The sequence below is a fragment of the Saccostrea cucullata genome, unplaced genomic scaffold (assembly GCF_032062105.1).
Source record: "Saccostrea cucullata isolate Sc308-1 unplaced genomic scaffold, CSIRO_AGI_Scuc_v1 ctg37, whole genome shotgun sequence".
NCBI lineage: Eukaryota > Metazoa > Mollusca > Bivalvia > Ostreida > Ostreidae > Saccostrea > Saccostrea cuccullata.
Genome location: NW_026938868.1, coordinates 804,952 through 826,602, shown reverse-complemented (window position 1 = coordinate 826,602; position 21,651 = coordinate 804,952). Strand labels below are relative to the sequence as shown.

Below are 21,651 nucleotides of genomic sequence, written 5' to 3'. Positions count from 1 at the left end.
CAAGGCAAGCAAATTCATGAGTTCCATCTATATTGAAAAAAAAACTGTCAATGATGTCAAAAGGCCTTGATTACTAGTATAATTTAACTTTAAGAATAAAGTTGAAAAGTCGTAAGTTTTTATGTTGTTGCTTTTGGTAAAAAAAAATTTGTGATTTCACATTTTCAAAAGTTCCTTAATTGGAATTTTTTATCCATATCTGATTTACACCACTTCTTGAATATATCTTTGTACAATGCTCCTGAAGGTTCGCCTTCACTACTGTTAATATCTTAATGAGGAGTAGAGAAAGAGACTTGAAAGAGCATTTACTGGAACCTATGTACCTTTGTAAGGATTTTTATGAAGTGTCGGAATCCAATATAGAAATGGCAATTTAAATTCATTTTGGGTTCTGGAAATATTAAATATTTAAAATTAAAATACAATTTTGAAGAATTTTCTCCTTAGAAAAGGAGCTAAGGGTATGAGTTACGTGTAGTTCCAAATCATGACCCTGTACGATAGGATTGGATTCATTAATTAAGGGATCTATATCATGGAGATACCTTGCTTACAGATATCAAAACCCTTTTTCTGGTGAAAAAAGTTATCTTATTAGATATATGATGATAAAACGTCCTCCTGATGTGCAAATTACCAAAGGGGACATGGCGAAGAGTTTACATAATAAATATGAAAATAGTGTAGACTTATTGTAAAAAATGCTACACAAATCAAATATGCAAATTTTCTTTAATGTTCATCAATGCCGCATATGACGAAAGACACGTGTAGGATGTATATCACAATAAATTGACCTTTAATCTGTATATCGCACACTCGTGTTCAAAGATTTCCGTGACAACAAAATCCTACAAAAATTATATCGTGAGATTTTATAACGATCTGCAGAATCAGAGATCCATACATCAATAATGAAAAACTCTGATTCAAAAGGATCCGCTTACTAGCTTTTGGTGTAAAAGAACGATTCCCGGTGTCTATAGGCATCAATTTTACAAAAAAACTGGATGAATTTCTGACTTGGAATAAGTTTTCATTTCGAAGTTTTTTTTTCTGCTGGTGACTGATACGTTTTATGATCCCAAGTCATACCTCCGAGGTCAGGTCAACTAGTGATGGTTATTTTTTGTATTTTGAAAAAGATAATTTTTATAACAGGCGCTTTTACAAGAGATTTTACTAAGGGGGAATAAAATGCTCCTATCCACAATATCCTCTAAGAATACGTTCCGTTCTTTATTTGAAAAAATATAAATCATATTTTTGCACAAGTTCTTTCTTAGTCATGTTGAAATATCCAATGCGATTTGCAGAAAATGAAAATATTAAAATATTTTTGAAAACACTTTAAAAATTAGAATATATTTTATACCACACTAATTAGAGGATAAAACTTACACAATCTTTAAAAAATGTTTACAGAAAATCATAATTGTACTATCATTGGAATGAAAATTTAATGAAATTTTAAAAATAATGTGAATATGTTGATCTAGTGATATCATTAACATGTAAGGATTGCATACCTTATTTTTTGGATTGTTCGCACGGTCCCCAGAACATCACAGCTTGAAATGATCAGTTATGATAAATTTAATGATAAAGCTGATAGACAGGGACCAAGGAGCGGGACTTTATTTTTATGATTACGAAGAAGTGATGTGCCCCCATGATTAATCATATCATTGTGACCTAATTTACAGCTCGATAAAGCTCAGGTTATGATATTTGTTCCTCGTTATGTTGTTGCAGTAAATCCCCCTTTAATTACCTGAGTTAACCTGATAATATTATCAGTAAAACATTCCTTGGATTATCTTCTTTAAACAGAAATATTTGCTATTTGTCATACGCTGGGTATCAGTGTAATTATATAATCATATACATGCATGTCATATACATAATGTTTCATTCATATTCACGGGGGTAAGGGGTGGGCTTACTTTTGTTTATCAGCTTTCCACTGCACGTTATATAAATAACCACGAACTTCAATTTCGACCTGTGTCTAACATTTAATCTTCCTGTCTCTTCTTTGGCTCTCTCTAGTATTATCTCTCATAGTGTGGTACCTTGTACTTGATTGTTTTTAGGGCATTTGCATCTGCTCAGTTTGTAGTTCCATTTCCTAGATGTGTACTCTAGTCCCTGGGTAAGAGATTCTTAAAGAAATCAAATCATTATCCTTACATTTCTATTTTCATACTGTGTCTCTATCCATTTCTTTCTCTGACTAATCAATTTTATTACTGCTGCACATTCTTTTAGGGGATACACTAGCGAGAAAAGCTCCATATCTCACAAACACAACTTTTCCGAATTGAAATACCACCTTTCCGGGTTATTTCTAGCGCTCTCGAATCGCCCATTTGTTAATCACAGAGTAACCATTTTCATCTGTTTCTTCTGCTGCCATTTCTTCCGAAGGGAGTGCTCTAAATATTCTTCATCTGCCTTATTCTGAATCAAAGCATGTCTTGCTCCTTGTAGAGTGTTCAAATGCCTAGACAAAGTCTCAGAACCTGGCTTTCCTTCTGATCAAGCAAATCTGCTATCATGATGTTTAGAAAAATTTCGATTCAGTCCAAATAATTAATTGATGGCTACTCTTTTCAGCATCTGTAATAAGTTTTCTGTAATATCTACCACTGCAAGAAGGAATCAACACTTTTACTTTAGCTTCACATTTCCATCAGTATCTAATCTTACTTTGTGAACAGTCGTTCACAAAGTACATTTTTGAAAAGGTTGATTCTTGGTGTTGTGCTTAAACAGATGTCAAGAATGGATCCATTTCGCGCATTCATCTGAATTAAATTCTCCTCCATTTCCTGGCGCTAATGCTCCCCAAAATTCCAAACCATTTTATCATGAAATCAATTTAAAATAACTTTTTACTTTGTTCGTTATATAGACTAAGACTGCATATCTAAACAATGTATGTAAAATGTGTAAAAATCGGCAACCTTCACACGTTTTCATTTTTCATTTTTTGCACAAACTTTAAAGAGGGTGCATGTTTTGTTTAAGAAATAAGGTATCATTTTTTGAGTGTTATTGGGATGTAAAACGGGTTGTTTTTTAAAGCCCGAAGGGCTTTATGGAAGATTTGATCATGTGCCAACCCGTTTTACATCCCAATAACACTCAAAAAATGATACCTTATTACTTATATTTACATTTGTGACTTATTCATACTTTGAACTTGCCTGATTGTGACTTTTAACATGTGAAATGCATTATTTTTCAAACCCAACGGCATGTACGTAATCCACTGACCGCGCGTCGACCCTTTATGACGTCACAGAGAAATTACGTCGAACGTTTATCCATACGAACATCTATGACCTCTTGACCCCGTACCTGTATTTATACAGTTATAAAAACGCTTGCTTTCAGTAGTGTTATATAAAGAAAAACATTTGCAAATGTAAATATTTTGTTTTGGGTTTTTTTGTATTATTTCCAACAGCTTTTGATTATCTTTTTAATGTTTTAAATTGGAAACTATTTCTATTGCAACTTCAGTGACCACCATCCGTAATCTTCAACTTCATATCTTTAAAAAAAAAACGGTGCGCATTGCAAGTAGGGAAAATGGTATTCAGGCAAGGTCATTAAAAGGTTTTTCTATCTCAGGCATTTGCTAATTTCAGTTTATTGGGAAAATGTCTTATATAAAATACCTGTGCCGATCAAGCAAATGTTCAATTAACAAGACGGCAAAAACTATGCGTTAACTATATCTTTTGTTTAGTGTAACATTTTGGATTACTTCTATTTTTAGGCAGTAAGGATCACATTCCAGCTATTTGACTTATCCACTTCCAAGATTCATCATTTTTACCATCTGTTGAGAAATTGTGAACATTGAACTATGAACGTTGAACTAAAATTCAAATGATTATATTAATTCTTCACTGTTGTGTTGCAGGGTAACACCCTTTGTGTTGGCCGGGCCTTCCAATGTGTTATTGCCTTCCCTCTGTGTTGGCTGTAATCACTCATCTATTGATTTGTTGCTCTGCATTTATGCCACAATTAGATTTTCAAAACATATATTTGATTATTATCTAAGATAATAAATTTTATTGTTTATATGTTATCCTTTCAAACAAACTAATCTCTGCTAATTATAAAAACTGTATTCCAGTGTCTACGAGAAATGGGAACCATATCAGCAAAGTCGAAATTGACTCTCAAATTCCATATACTTAGTATTTTATAGTTGGACAAATCCTTCCCATTTAATTTCTTCTAGAATAATATTGTGACATTTATTCAAGTTATACTATATTTGTAAAGTATCATAAATGCAATACATTTTTTTCAGTGACAATTAAATGAACATAAAAAATATCCAAAGGCCAATTGGCCTTTGACATCCAAGAAAAAAAATTCTTGGTAAATAATGTACAATGTTCATGAATAAATGAACAATATTCATGAAAAAATGACTTTGATTAACAATAGAATTAATTTGAAACCTTCGTTCTCTCAGGTCTTGATAATAAATTAGTTATATAAATCTCATATCCTTGTTTTAAACTAATGTTGTTTTTAAACCATACTTTGTTAGTCCACTTGGTACATAAACATTTTTTAGCGTAGGTTTCGCAGATTTTGGACTCTGAAGGGTAAAGAGCTATATAATTTCAAAAGATGGACAAGGCAATAATCTGGCATAAAGTTCTAATGGTACTAACAATTTACACACGAAATGCTTTAAAATACATAAACAGATGAAAAATATATATAACAGTGAAAAGTAAACATCAAAATACTTTATCTACAACAAAAGTCAGTATCACAGATTGTATCATATTGAATTATGCTGATTAAAACAATACATCAGCGTTAGCGTAGTCTCCTTCTGATTCTCTATCCTCTGCGTCCCCGGATGGTTGAGCTGCATACGCATGCTCCGCAGGCCAATCCGACGCATTACCTACTGATATCCGGGCTTTTCTCTCATCTACATGTTTCTTTGTCTTTGGTTCTTCTTCTTCTTCATCTATTTCAGCCATGTGCTTCTCTTCTTTTCTTTGTTGCATAGAAAGTTTCTTCTTTCTCTCTAAAGCAGCGGCAGTTTTTAAAACTTCTGCAAATCCCACTTTACTGCTATCACCTGTTCCTTCATTTCGTGCTTTCATGCGTTCCTCAAGTCTAACTCTATTTGCTGCAGCGACCCATGCTGACTGTACTTTCTTTTTCTTAAGTAATGACGCTCTTTTTTGGATTTCTTGCTTCTGCTTACTTTGTGCAAGTGTAACAATTGTAAGCAAAGATTTCCTCTGGAATCGGTTTTTAAAGACTTTCTGCACAGCAGCCACTTTGTCTTCTGTTAAATCGTCTTGTTCTGATATTCCTCTAGTACTAGATCTATCTTGTTCTTGCATTGCTTTATTTAGCTTTGCAAAGTTCTTTGCAAAATTACGAGATAATGTTTTCCCATTGGCTGCTTTTCTTTGTCGTTGACCGATTTTTTTCCAGAGTTCTTTGCCCTTTGAAGGGCCGGTAGTTTCTATATCATCACTTATTGTAGTTTCTTGAGACATGACAGACATTGTATCAGAATTGTCCTGGGCCTGCATTTCTTTAACAAGCTGGAGACCTTCTTCTACTCCAATTTCTTTAGGCCCCTTGTCACTTCTTCGCATGGTATCAATTAATTTTCTTTTTAAGCGGATCTCCGTGGAAGCAGCTATGTGTATGAACGTAGAAAACCGATGGAAAAGCATGCAAACAAACTGAAGCAAAAGCATTATTCCAAATATAGCAGTGAAGGCAAAAGATATCGGTTCAATATAACCCTGTCCTTGGCGTCCGTTACTCACTGTACAGGGTAGTTTAATAGACAGGCTCTGGCTGGTGCTGGCATTGACCTCCGTTAGTACGTAAACTATAGTCACAAACAAGGCGTTCATCAAGAGGAAGGCAAGACATACTTTATTTCTCAGCTCAATTAGATCCCTTTGTACCTATTTTAGAATAAATGCATTATTAAGTCATTGTGATATTAATTAACTGTGTTTTTAACTTTAAGTTTGAATTTATACGCTGTATCTGTATGGAAAAGGTTATCAAGGTTATCATTAAAATGATATACTAGTATCAAATTTTATCATATATATGTAATTGTTTTAATCAGCTTTTGCTTCAGTGTTGAACAGAAAAAACATCCTTACTTGTTTTTCATGTTCTTTGTTTCCTTCTAAGGGTTTGAGGTACTGTGGAATAAATTCCTTCCAGAACTGAATCTCGTCATGAGATAAGATGCACTTGGCTCCCTCTTTCAAGGATGCGTCATGTATCCAGTAAGGATCTTTCAATTCATCACGTCTTTTGTCCTTTTCTTCCACGAATGCTGGGTTTGCTATAAATGATTTTGATAATATTAAACAAGTTCTTCAAGAAAATCAACCAAAAAGCACATGCATCAATTCTAGATATCTTACTTCTTTCTACTGCTCCTTCAAATATTCCATTTTGTTTTGAAAATGGAAGACTTTCTTCTTCCAGCTTCACATTAATAGCTGAACCAGAATCAATACGGCTGTGTGTTACTTCCGTCATGCGCGATTCAATATCATCTAACCTCTCCAAGATAGCCCTGAACCTCATGTCTTCTGTATGGGAGGCCGACGCATGAGGACAACAAACACACCTGTTTTCAACAGAAAGAAATTTTAAAAGACGCCATTTTATGTAATTTTTAAGATAATGACAACAAAAAATCTATATATAATCAAATATATCACTGTTGTGATTTTATATAAGGTAAAAGATACTAATTTATACAAATAGTTCGTATGAATTGATTCCACGCTGATCGCATAACTGTAAAGGTAATGCTTTTGATACAGATTACAAATAACCACCATAAATATTACATGACACACAAAATGAAACATGAAATATTTTAAAAGACTTTACCGTAGAAGATTCCCACAAGAAAACGTGTAATCTGATGTTCCAGCATTGTCTCCGACTCCGAGCTTGTTCAGCCAGGATTGTACTTTATTTTGCTGTGTCGGTTGGTTCCCCTGCTGGGGCGGAGGAGCGGCTACTTTTGTTTCTCTTGTTCCCCAGGATACAACGTGTAAATTTCCGAGAGAATAAATCATCAAAAGCATCGACATTGATGGAATGGAGAGAAAATAAAGGAATCCATGTAACACACAGAAAAATTCCTGAAAAGAGAACATAAGAAAATCTATCTGATCATTATTAAAATAAAATTAAGCCTTTTACACATCGATCATTAGGAATGGAGGAAGAATAATTTTGTTTATGAATTCTAAATGAGTTTCTTTTGTAGAATACTTAGACTTACAGTATAAAACATTTCATTATTATCGAGTAAAAATATCTTTTTATGAAATAACAAGATGTATCATTTACAGATAACAGTGATTTGTGTAGCCTTCACTTGCCTGTGGATGAAGGAGAGCAGAGACTACAAACACGCCAGCAACAAACAGAAGAAACAGTGTCGTCACAGAACAAAGTCCCGCACCTGCCGCCTCTACCAGCAATCCCACCAAGACAACCATCATCAACAGCGAGTAAATAGTGGACACAATGGCGGCGTATGTCAGCTGAAAAAAAAGTTATATGGGTATAATTGGGGAAAAAAAGCTTGAAACTCAATTTAGTTGTTCTTCAACAGCATATGAAATCGGTTAAATTGTTCTAAAGTGAAATAATTTTAAACCTGTACCTGAACGTTTGATTTCGCAACAAAGCAAAGGATAACCATTCCAATAACTGGGATAATATTGACTGTCATAGCAGCGAAAGGTGGAATGGATGGAAAGGCCATGGTGATCGCTCCAAGTATCATCAGAAAGATAGTTCCCGGTGTCAAAATAGAACAAACCATCAGAAAGGTCTGATACAAAATGTAAAGCTTTGAGATATCCTCATTCTTCCTCGTAACGTTCTTCCAGTCCATCAAAAGATCCATAATATTTGCCATGGTTGATGGCGACCATCTTCTTCGTTGATTGTAAAATTCGTTGAAACCCTCTGGTGCATACGTCAGAGCATCGCTGGCGGCTACATACTCCACTTTGTATCCTTGCTGTAAAAGAAGTGTACACAGCCAACGGTCCTCACCTGCAAGCGTAAAAATCATCATACAGAGAGAACGACAGAGAGTAAACCATACAAGCATTGTACATTGTCTTCAGAGTAAATAGTCCCTGACCTTGGTCATACTGCACATAATGCTGGGGTTCAGTTGGCGGGGTGGTGTATCTTCTCATGACGTTATCATCCATCACAGAGGAACCCCTAAACAGACTGAAACACCCGGGACTGCAGAGCACACAACCCATTATATTCTCTGCTGCCTTCTGCAGCCAGTGACTGATGGCATATTCAAACTGTTGATACCATACCATTGGTCCTAGCAATGAATTTGTTTACTACATTTATGTTTGTGAGAAATGGAAAAATAGTCTTTATTTAATAGTAATTTTATTATACTAAGGTTTTCACACCTGAGCCGATGGGGTGTATTCTACCACATGCTGCTCCGACTTTTGGATTCTTCTTCATTCGATCGACTAGTAACTGAACTGCTTTAGGCTGGAAATCTACATCCCCATCCAATGCCAACAAAAATGTGTTTTCTGCAATTATTCTACGCTGGGCCTTTGATTTCTTTGGGATATTCATTAGCTTGTGAGCAAGGAAGTAGTACATATACATGACCTGGAATTCAAAAATTGTGATTGTATGTTATATAATGGGATGGATGTAGGAGATATGTACCTATGAAGTAATACGATATTCGCATAAATCATTGGAAAAATAACTACAAGTATCCTTTGAATATGTATTCAGTCCTATTTCAACATGATCAAGTAGTACATGACTGTATATTCTACCTGGCTCCATCGCTTTCTGTGACGTATTTTTGCTTTGTCCTTAAGGTGTGCAATGAGTTTGTTCCCTCCAGGAAGCTGCCACTCTAAGCGTCCGCCATATGGGGTAGGGTATTTTACTGGTGGGGGAATTATCATGACTGTCTTGTGAACAGCACTGAAAATAAAATGATGCACAATACTTAAGTTTGAAATAGATTTAAACAAAATAAAAACAAACTTTGTAACTGTAAACAGTATCATAATTGAATTTTAAAGGCATCACTTCAATCTTGCATTTTGTGAAAAAAATAAAAGATTTCTTAATATAGGTTTCGGTGAATAAAATCTATAAAGTATTATAAATATATATGTCCAGCATGACTTATGACAAAATACGTGTCAAAATATCAATTGTTGTTTGAAGAATGCAAGTATCATACCTGGCGGCTATGTCGATGCAATTGACGAGAAGATGGACGAAATCATTGACTTGGTAGATAAAGTCTTCGTCAGTATGTGCTTGGAAGGCATCGTCAAAGAACACATGAGCTGTTTATAAAAAATATCAAAGTTTGAACATCAGGGATATTATTTTACACACGCTTTGCTTTAGGTGATCGATCGAAGAAATGCAATCATTGAGTAGTATGTGGAAATTATCACCTGTTGTACTAATATTTCTGTTTTTATTAATAATCCTCATAAGACAACGCTCTCTACACCGTTTTATTATTTCAATTGAAAAAGATATTTTCTTTTAATGGTTTAAATTGTTTTTCTTAACCTTCAAATTCGTAATAATCCGGGTCTTTGATTCCAAGAAACATCTGTAAATGACGCCTGGCACATTGGTCCTCGTCTTGTCTAAAAATCATAGACATAACAAATTAATAATTTATTTTTTATTAGTATTTTTGATTTTGATTTATTTAATATCATTGATATTTCAAGACCATCAAACTTCATGACATATCAGGTTCAACAACACAAGCCATATGCCTGACTACAAAACAATTTCAATTATATAATACTGTAGTTACCTGAATATCGATTTCAAAATTTGAATCATCTCAGTTTCTGACTCATGCCACATTGTCGCACAAAAGTATATCATCGGTGTATCGTCTTTTCTCAGAATTGACCAATCGATCTCTTGTTTCTCGTCTATATCGTCATTTTCTGGGATAGGAACCTTCTTCTCTGATTCCTATAAAAGCACCAAGCTTTATGAAGAATGCTTAATACTTAATAATACTTAATAATATCTAGTGATTATTTTGAGAAAGGAACTCTTACATTATGTTCTTCTGCTCTTTTAAACTCGTCGTCTGTTCGTCTTCTGTTAAGTAATAAGGACTGGTCTAACAAGACTCCATTGAATAATGGTTGTACAAATAACCTACAAAGTTAACGAAGTTAGGAAAGTTTGATTTTCTACAGAAACAATTTCCAATTGCACTTTTCAATTTAAGTTCCGTTCATAAAAATAAGGCACCTGTCCGTGGCGATGAGTCTTTCTTTGCTTGGTGACCACATGTGATTTGTAACGAGAAGAAAGGACAGATATCCAAGAGCTCCCGCGGCAATAACCACCCAATACTTTCCTATGATGTCAAAGAGAATTGTGGGATCTTGGTTCTTGTCCGCCCAAACTGGCATAGGTAATGGGCAATTTCCAATTGTTATTGATGCTGTTTCCGAGTAGAAACCAAGTATAATCCCTATAACAATAGGGGTTGATAAAACAACGGGCAGGGCAAAACACAATTTCTGTGCCACAATCTTACTTGCGGCTTTAGCTACTTTAAAGCATATAATATTGGACAATACGTTCGCCATCGATATCATGAAAGGAAAATAAGAGATACAGTCTTGTCCAAATGACCTTGTATCTGTTATTGTTGCATTGACGATTATTTTGAGTCTAGCTTCTTCTTCAGCCTTAAGAAAGAAGGCATCGATGCATGTCTGACCATCTTCACAAAATACTCCATACAGTAAGCTAGGCATTACAATTAATGTCATTATTATTTTCCACAAGTTGACAAGGAAACCAACTTTGACTCTGTGGCGTCTCATGTTTAACTTCAATCGCATCAGACCTGAGGAGTTCTCATCGGGATCACTGGAATTTTTGCTCTTGGATTTGGCTTGTTTGACATAATTTTCCCACCACGTTACTGATACCAGTATCGGAGACAAGGCTACAAGGACCATCATAGTAATTGTATGAGAGTCTGTTGTCTTATATGAATGGTACACATAATAAGTCCAAAGGCCGATACTAGCCAACTGAAATACAAAAGCTAGAGAGTTAATAGCACGAGCAATTCGAAGTCGACCTGCGTCTTTTTCTTCTATTTTCTTCAAAGTTCTTTCCGGATAAATTGTTTTTAGTAGAGCAGGTACCAAGCACACGCTTGAACAGAGAAGAGTTGCAGATATTGGCTCAAAGTTTGGTAGAACCACCAGAACAAATGTGCAGAGTCCCATGGAGTGCAGTGTCTCAATACACAACGCCTGTATAGACAAAATATGTTTATGAACATTTTTTCTTTTTACCAAAAATGTTTTCAAAATTTATATTCTTTAAAAAAAAACAAAGTTTCTACTTACTGCCAACAAAACTTTGCAATTCAGTTTCCGTGTTTTCTTGAAAAGAAGAATCATGATGTATTTGAAGACTATAAACACATACGGCGCTATGATGGCAATGAGAAGACTCCAAATCCACGTGATTTCCACGCTTGATAGCGGTCTGTCCCTCAAATATTTAAGAGTTTGCTCTGGATTTTTAAGTTCTCCATTGGGTGGAATGATGTTTGTTGTCATCAAAATAAAAGTGAATTTTGAAATCACCGACGTCACACAAACAAAAAAGAAAATTAATGCACAAAGCACCACTCTGTTAATGACGAAACAAGCGTTCCAACAGGCTAACTCAGATCCAGATATATTGTCGTCCGATGCCAAACGGAACACATCCCATTTATAATGTTTACTGGAAAAATAGACAGCATATGTAATATGATAAAAATAACAATAAATAAACATCATAGTCTTCAGGCACTAAAATCAAGATTTATTAAGTACTAGTAATTAAAAACAACTGAATTCACCAGAGTAGAAATGTTTGTTTAATTGTTCGTTTGTTTATGGAGAATTTTATTGAAGTATGTGAATGTTTGTTTGGTCATTGGTTTGATTTGGAAGAGATTTTCATTGAAGTAAAACATATTAAACAGTTGTTAGCGCCTCTTTTATTTAAATTATCTCATATTGATTTCAGATTTTAATTCTACAGACATTTTAATTTGTTTTATACGATCATAAAATTAGTGTCTGAGATGCCTTTTTATAAAAGGGTTAAATTTTCTTCAATGAGTGCAATCTAAAACAAAATACTACTACTTTTATAGACAAATAATATTAAGATAAAGATGAACGAGTTTTTTATCAATCACTGCTTTCTGTCAACATTATCTAATGAATCAAACGTTCAAAAGAACTTTTAATGTACATGATAGTATGAGTAGATTTGGTAGATAATTAAGCCAAAAGATAAACGTACGGTCCTGTATCTTTAATTTCTCTGTCAACGTCGACGTCATCGTTTGGATCCCTGGATTTGTAACTCGGTGGATCATCGTCAAAAACTTCGTCATCCTCGTTAGAATGTTCGTGGCTTGATGACGCGGTGGATTCCTCGTCCTCCGTGTAGGCAAGGTTTGTCAGTCCTCCATCACCGTTCTGCATTGTATTCATAGGGATTTGGACGCCGTCGTCTTCTTCGTCTGGGAGAGTAAGACCTCCAGGGTTAAAAAATCTTCTAGAGGGGTTCAGCTGCAACATATTGACAAGGATTTTTAATATTTGTGCTATTTTGAAAAAAACAATATTTGTTTTGATTTTCTTATGCATTAAAGTATATATGTAATAAAAATGTAGAAAGTTTTTAATGCATGAAATATTAATCCACTTTTCTGTTGTTGTTGTTGTTGTTTTAGTGCTGATGCCTTTAAGAAAGGCCTATCCGTATCACACCGTCACCTGATACTCTCAGTATTGCATTGTATAGAGAAGATGATTTTAAGATGGTCATTTTTAAGTTTTTAAATTAATTTCTATATTCACAGCTTGGAATATTGGAATGGCTACTTCACTGTTTTGTAGAATGCATGTTTTCCTTTTGTACATAATGCATCAAGCAAATAACAAAGATACAATTGAACTTTTCTAAAAGATTTGTCTTCATCTTTTGTTTACAACATCACGTAAGTACAATGTTTATGTACCTGTTTAAAATTTAGTTCAACTTCTCCCCCACTAATGATTCCTGATCGAGACATGTCTGTGTTTTACGAGCGTAATTTGACCATCTTATCATTCGGAGCTTTGAGCAGTGGCTACAATATCAATTTCAGAGGGCCATAAAATCATTATATTTACAAATACTTGAACTCCTTTTCTTCGCCCACTTTCTTAATATTTGTATCTGTCGAAAAGCTTTATGCTTCATATTTTAATTTTGTTATCAAAGCGCTAAAAACGAATACTTATTTCATATTTGAAAATGAAAATTTAACAATTAAATGTATCAACCTATGAGCATGAATTGCCAAAAAAAAAAAAAAAAAGATAATTTTGTTTTGTAAAAGAAATTTTGAATTTGAAATTCATTTGAAATATTTTTCAGATAAAGGGATTTATTTCAGACAATTCCCCTGAATTGACAATGTTAGTGAGATTCTTACCTTTGTTGAATATTTAAACATTTCACGGCCACGTGATCAGGATTGCTTCATAGCAAATAGAATACATTTGTGGAGAACATTTTCTTCCCCTCTATAGACAGACTGTTAATGCATTTGATACTCTATGTGTATGTATGCCTGTTTGTAGACTTTATGTACTACTACCCCTACGCGACAGAATGACATATTTATAACTTTCAAACAACCTCCTACCCTTTAAGTAAACTATGCGCCAGATTTATTGGTTAGTTTATAAGATATAGCACATAATATCTGTAATCATGGGGTAGAAATAAACCTTAACGCTTGACATATTCACCGTTATAGGGACATATTCTTTATCCTTAAGTTTCAATTCAAAGTTCTAAAGTATATTTTTATTAAACATTAACTGGAAACTTATAAAGAACAGTTCACATAAAGTCATTTTCCAAATTTTCAATGAAATCTTATATTTTAAAAGAAGTAGCAACTGTCATCTAATTCAGATAATTTAAAATAAGATGGTTTTTAAAAATGTCAATTGATTTTAACACAGATGATGCATAGTAGTTATTTCAGTACTGAAATCCATATTAAAACACTGATCCTTCCATAAAGTTATGGTTTTCCTAAATTTACCCAAGAAAATTCTGTATAAATTTGTTAGAGTAAATGTTCCACAAGAAAAAGTGGATTCCTGTGAACAAAACTTTATGAATACCTTTTACTCATATTTTTTTTTACCTTTTTAAGATATAATTTAATATTCACTACTATCTTTTGACGTATGCAATTACATAGATACGAGGGTTGTTCGAAAAGTTCGTGGTCGATGTCAATCTTCGTTATGTTACTCACTAGGAAGTTAAATTAAGCACATTATAATATGTAAAAAAATTTGTTTTGTTGATATGTGAAGTTTCATTCCATTCGATTGAACAGAAATCAATTCACTTCATTTTAGAATCATCATTTTTTTACCCGCGGAGCACATTTAACGGCAATGTAACGTCAAAACATAGCGTCGAGAATTTCTAAAAATACTATCCCTATACAATTCCCACAGAATACTCTAATGTTCATTTATTAAATTTTGTCTCTAATTCTTTAAATTTATTTTTTTTGGTTAAGAATTATTCTAGATGTATAATTTTCTTTGTTAAAATTTTAATTTATTTTATTACTTAACTATGCTTTCACAGGATAAGCAACTCTGAAGTGCCTATGTCTTTCCTAGACGTTCCAACTTTTTAATGTTTTGTTCAGATTTTGTTCAGATTTTTACAGTTAAACAGTTTCTTCACAGATCATCCTCATCCGATACTCAAATACTACCTGTCCTATTTTACACACATGCACATTTCGCTTGTGGCATATTTTCTTGATTCCCTCAACATTTTAGAGTTTATTCAGGATTTTTCTTGAGTAAAGCACAAAATTGCATCGTTATCTGCTAATCCGTGACGTTTTAAAACGTCATCGTTTTTTCGTTTTCAATAAGGACTACCTATCTTCTCAAGTTGATTTTTTTTCAACAAAACAAAATATAAAACCATAATTGTTTTTCGTTTTTGCTCCATTTTACAGAGAATGTGACTACAGACATTATTTACTGTATTGTCTGTAACTTACTAAATTTTGACCTGCTCCACGATCCGAGTTTTGCATTTTTAAATCCTGGATAAATTTTGGATTAATATTGTGAAAGAAATTGATACAAATCATTTGGATTTATTGTTAAAATATTTCTTCCAAATTTGGATAACATATGACGTCAAATAAAAAAGACATGGCAGTTGTCCACGAACTTTTCGAACAATCCTCGTAGCATCTTATTTACTATATTCGCTGATGTTCAAAATCACTATTTTGGAAAAAAGAAAGCCTATGTAGGATTAGGAATTGAATCTGTAAGAGATTGTGAAATCTGGTGACATTTCAGAGATACATTGAGTATTTCAGTGTCTACTTTGCAATGTGTTGTACAAGATATTAACAGATTAAAGGAGGAATGAAGTCAAGGAAGAGATTGTATGCCTAGTAAAATAATATTCAAATAACAAGATGGCTTGAATATTTCCTTAAAAAAAAATAACACTAAGGATAGAAAAACCGAGTCCCATTCTTAGCCCTGTCGCCTCTTTTTCTCTGCCTTATTCTTTTCCATTGTCAATATTTCGTCTCGTATGAATCAGTATTTGACAGTAAAATACTCCATTTTTCAGAAGTACATGTATTGCTGGTTTGTTAATAAATATCTACAGTAAGGAAAGGCTTACTTTTTCAAAATCACTCAATTTGTACATTAGCAGTCAAGCGGCAATACACAAAGGAAACGGTAAGTTATTCATCAATAGCCATATAAAATAAGAAAGTGGCTAGTATTGTCATTCGAAAAAAAAATCCATATTCTATATATTTATTTTTTAATTTGGGGAAAATCCTTGAAATATTTCTCAGTAACATCTGTTAACACAACATTTATATGACCCTTTAAGCATAAATGAAGATAAAAGTCCTTCTTTTGTAAAAAGTAACAATAATTGTTAATTTGTTGAATGTTTTGTGAAAGATATCATTAAATTATTAGTATCGTAAAGGCTGTAGAATGATTAAACCATTACAACTATCAAACTTTGAGAGCAAGTCAATACGAATTATACTTGTCAAAGAGTGTTGTGCACAGAATAAAACATTATTTATACTTACTTTATTTTTTATATAAAAAATTAATACAACCATGAGACATAAAGCTGTAATAATCCATTACAGAGATAAAATACCTTTGTTGACAATAAATGATGCCAAGAGATGATAAGAAATGCCTTATCGGTAAAACAGCACATGAGTAAAGTGTGATTATTCTTTTTTTGAAAAGACTGGCCATACCATTTGTCCAGTTTTCAGGGGTTTTTTTTAATTATCTTGGTATACCCGGTTATCTTCGGGCATATTAATTTCTTTCTTAATATTCTATAGAAAAATTTTTTAAAAAATAATCCAATAAATATTTAATACATATTTATTCTTATTGCTTTAAAATTTAATCATGAACTATATTGTTTAAAATTTATCCATAACGGATGCTTTTTTAATTTGACAACTAATAAAATCAGTTTTTCTGTCCTACTAGAGACATTTTTCACAAGTTCTACTATTAACTTTGAACCATGCCAATTAAATGAATTTAATATTGTGGAATGCTTTGTACATTAATTATTATGATGACCGGTATTTACTATCTTGGATTCCAATTATGATTCAAGTCAATAGAGGCTCTGTCATCATATTCTAGTTTTGGCCTTATCATCAGAATATGTAAACTGAAAGTCATGAACATTACTTAACCTTTCTTAAATAGAAAATTTTCAAAGTTAACTTTTAGCTAAATTCAAGCATATTATTTTGAACTTGACTTCTTACAGACTTATTCTGAAATAATACGACGATCTTAGCTCTCCCAGCTACAGAAGTTATGTCTTAGATATAATGACTATCATGCCGTTCTGATGAAAACGTTTTGTAATCTCATGTGATTTCTGAGAAAGATCTAAAAGAAACCACCCAATATTGGTCATAATTGTCTATCGATTCCTAAATGGAAATGACTATTTCCTTTACCAAACCAATTTTGAACCACCTTTTTACAAGTATCATTCTTAGTTGAATATTTAGTTGAGATTGGTTCAAATTTTCTTCAGAAAAAGGTATTCTGGAGCCTTTCGCTTAGATCAGCTAAGGTTTTTTAACGATTTGCAGAAAGTATCAACTTAAAAACAAGATGGCTAGCGTTGATTTTCTTTACATTTCCTTACACAATTGTACTACATATTTACTATTTTTATGAGTACATTGTCTCATAAACTAACCTGAGTCCCAGCGTGTCTTCCTAGGGAACAACAAATACATTGATTTTTTTTTTTTTACAATCAGTCCTTTTTGGAATAAAAGCTCTTCTGTAGAGAGGAGATAATACTATTTAGAGATAACCTTTTGCCATTGTCAAGAACAGAGACATAGCATGGCGTATTGATAAAAAATATCGATTTTGGGTTTGATTATCTAACAATATCGTGCAGTAGGGGAATGGGGAAGTAAAAAAGTTGTCACTTTATAAAGTAATTTATACTTGATAAAAAACATGTTCGTGATATCAAAAAACTAGAGCTCTTAACTTATTACTAAGGAAGTAAAATAAAAATGTTCACCTTAACACGTATCCTTGCCTACCGCCACTACTCTTCACATAACGAATATTTGATAATACTTGCTAAGAATGATAGATAATTTCTTCCTTATAATTTATTTAAGATATCTTTTTCAAAACAGATGCAAAATATTATGTTGTTGTGCATTGATAAATAAGATATGTTGTATTGAATCCTCTGTCTAAAAAATAGTAAACGGGTATTCTCAAATGAACACCTTCACTTTTTTTCTATTTTGTCTATCTTAATTAAATAATAATATGAAAATGACATGCCAGATTAAATCAGTAGGTCTACGACTTTGAGATGATAAGTATGAAAGCTTTTTATAACTGATGTACCATGAATGGAGATATCAAAGTCTGCTGAAGAGTTTGAATGATCCTGTTTTGTAATGTTTAATGGATTTTTGAGCTTAAATACTGTTAATTCCCATAGGTACCAATTGCACCCCGTTATTATCAGACATATTTTTGTATTCATATGAAGCAGAATTTGTGCAAAATCTTATGCGTGAAAATAAGAGAACACTTGTTGTGACCTTCAACTCGACATTTAAATATATCGACGACGTATTGTCAATTAACAATGGTAATTTCCATTCTAATGTCGATACGATATATCCTGGTCTGGTTAGGATAAAAGATACCACAGAGTCTGACACATCTGTTTCATATTTTACTCCAAAAATACTTAAATGGTAATCTAACAATCGAGCTCTATGATAAACGTCATGACTTTAACTTTTCCATCGTCTTCCCTTACTTATGCAGCAATATACCTTCATCACCTACATACGGAGTTTATATATCTCAGTTGATCCGATACACAAGAGTATGCTCTATGTATGAACAATTTCTAAAACGCAGGAAATTATTGACAAACAAGTTGATGAAACAAGAATTTCAAAGTCATAATTTTGCAAGTTCTATGGTCGATACAATGACGTAGTCAGCAAATACACTTTATCATTGAGTCAAATGCTGACTGACAATTTTCATACTAATTGTGAATCCATTATTTATACACTGAATTGACGACGGATTTTTCCTTTATAACCCGACCATCACAAGGAGCACACGGTGGGTGTGACCGGTCAGCAGGGAATGCTCACTCCTCCATGGCACCTGATCCCACCTCTAATATTTTGGAGGACCATGTTTGCCTTGCTTCTATTTTGTATTGATTTATGGACTTTTGATCTTGAATACTGTTCGTTATCTCCATATGTTCCCCCATATATTTAATGTAATTATGCTTTATGCTACATCTTTATTTAAGGCTTGTTTAAAGTTAGTTATGATTTGTTTATTTTTTAAAAAGTTTGAACCTATGAATAATTTATAATTTAAATGTATTTCAGAATGAATATATTTAAAAATTAAATTTTACCAAATATGTAATAAGTGTAGAAAATAAGATCTTTTGTTTAAAAAATGTCAAATTATTATATAGCACGGGAATAGAAGAATACATTGATTAATTAACAAAAACTGATCAATTGAATTAGACAGCCATCATTATATCAAACATTTTTGTTTTTAAAAAAAGCACTACCGTTTTATTGTATCAGAACTGTAACTCAATACCAACAGTAATATTTTACTCATAATGTATGTAAGCATATGCTTAAGAATATGTTCAGCTTTTATCTTAAAGCAGATTATAGCCTACCTTTCATTAAATTCTTTTGTTCTTTGCCTACACCCGATTCCCACTTCGCCAACACTGATTTACCTGAGTTTTACCTAGTGTAATTTTTCAAAAGGTTTGCGAGGTGGAAAGACACAATTATGAGTAATAACAAGACTGTAAAAATTGGAGGAACTTCTTCTTTTAGTTGCGAGATAATTTCTTCAAAACGTTTGCCCAAAACATGATTTTAATTCAAGGGAATAAAAAAAAGCATTTAAAAAATGCCGAGCTAAGGTAACTCAGGTGACCGATGAAATATATGGAGATAATGTATTCATGATCAAAAATCCATTAAGCAATACAAAATTGGAGCAGAACAAACACGGATCTCCAAAAAATCAGAGGTGGGATCAAGTGAAAGTGAGGAGTAAGCATCCCTCACACCCGCCTGTGCTTCTAAATCTTGTCTTGATCGGGTAAAAGGTAGACAATTCAGTGTGTATATAATGGCTTAACAATCAGTACGAAAAAAAAACAGTCATCATTTGACTTAAGGATAAACTGTATGTGCTCACAAGGCCATTGTATTGGCTATAGAATTTAAACGAAATTAGTGATATTCTTGTTTCATCAACTTGTTTGTCACTAATTTACCTCGTTTTAGAAATTGTTCATACGTAGAGCATGCTCTAGTGTTTCGAACCAACTGGGAGATATAAACCCCGTATGTAGATGATGACGGTATATTGCTGCGTAAGTAAGAGAGGTTGATGATTGAAAACTTAAAGTGATTACGTTTTTCATGAGGTTTGGTTGTTAGATTTCCATCAACGTCTTTTTTTCAGGTATAATATCTAAATATAAAACAGATGTGTCGATGTGACCCACATATGCTCTTTTTAATATGAATTTTCAAACGGGCTGCTTCATAAATAAAGCAAGTACATACATATATCATATTGAAAAATATTCATATTCTCAAGCAATAGGAAAATTTGAACTACTTTTGGATATTTGCCATATATATATAACAGCTATACCTTATCGATATTTTCTCTATAAATTTTTTAAGATTACTCAGTATTTTTTATCGCTCAATCAATCTTAAATTCAATTTTCCGTGCTCGTGATGTTCCTAAGCTGAAGGGATTTTTTTATCTTTAAATATGTTTAAACATTTCTTTCCTAGTTTTTTTTTTATCGTACCCCTGCAAACTTCTACCAATTCTACACTTCGTGCAGTTTATATTAAGTAAACTGTCTACACTGAGTTGCTACCATGTTTTTTATGCTATTTCATGATGCTTTGGTGTTATAAATTGGTCATTTTATACACGCTATTTAGAAATGGATGTGATTTACAACCTTTACGAGATTGGCCCACGCTTTCAATATTGTTTGATGTCTATGGAAATTTGAATAGATAATGTTACCAGTAAATAACTTTCTATCGAAAATTATAAATTTTAACTCAAGCATCCATAACATTTTTTTAGTTGTAGCCAAAATAATTTTTATTTTGTGTATTTTCGTAATATGCATCTTTTTTTTATTTTGCAAAAAGAATTTCATATACTTTAATCATAATTGTTTTGAGAAAGAGGTCGACATCAATTAATCATTAAGAGAACATTTTTTATAACAAATATTTGGCCATGAACTTCAGTTCTTCAAATTGATGAAAATTGTTAATTTTTAGTAAATTTTCTGGTAAAAAGTTTTATTATGACAAAGATTAGAGTACATATATCTGTTAACTTACATCAGAATAAGGAAGGCCAAAGCGCGCCATTTCCTTGTCTTATCACACGTCTTCAAATGCACCCGCTATCAATAATCTGCACATTTTTTGGTGTTTATCGATTTCAAAGCTGCAATAGTTTTGTGCACGTGGTTCGATATCTGCGTTGCCTGACCACCGATGATAAAGTAAGTTGTCCCACTAAGAAACGCTATAATTCTGACCCTCGAGCAATAATGCAGGCAGACGTTATCATTTAGTGTATTCGTTATCTAGTGTTTTAAATAATACCGTCAATGTTACGTAAATTGTCAAATTATGATTTAACACTTTATTACTTTCACTATAAAGCAAACATTCGAAGTTTTTGATTATTTTGGTAGATTTAAGATCTTCCATTACAATAGATAAATGTTTATGACTAACACATAAGGTGCGTCTGTCACCTT

General features: G+C 32.8%; 1 protein-coding gene across 1 annotated transcript; it reads right to left on the bottom strand.

The window, feature by feature from the left end:
* Window positions 1-4,085: 4,085 nt before the first annotated feature.
* Window positions 4,086-21,418, bottom strand: LOC134251564 (chitin synthase chs-2-like). Its single transcript, XM_062733965.1, has 17 exons — window positions 21,224-21,418; window positions 12,454-12,725; window positions 11,499-11,883; window positions 10,378-11,402; window positions 10,179-10,281; window positions 9,923-10,089; window positions 9,667-9,746; window positions 9,323-9,431; window positions 8,904-9,057; window positions 8,514-8,727; window positions 8,219-8,419; window positions 7,730-8,127; window positions 7,443-7,607; window positions 6,943-7,199; window positions 6,465-6,673; window positions 6,195-6,382; window positions 4,086-5,987 (listed from the first exon to the last, which is right to left on the bottom strand). The coding sequence occupies exons 1-17, from the start codon at window positions 21,251-21,253 to the stop codon at window positions 4,845-4,847; spliced, it is 5,100 nt and encodes a 1,699-aa protein (XP_062589949.1). The 5' UTR covers window positions 21,254-21,418; the 3' UTR covers window positions 4,086-4,844.
* Between the last annotated feature and the right edge of the window lie 233 nt (window positions 21,419-21,651).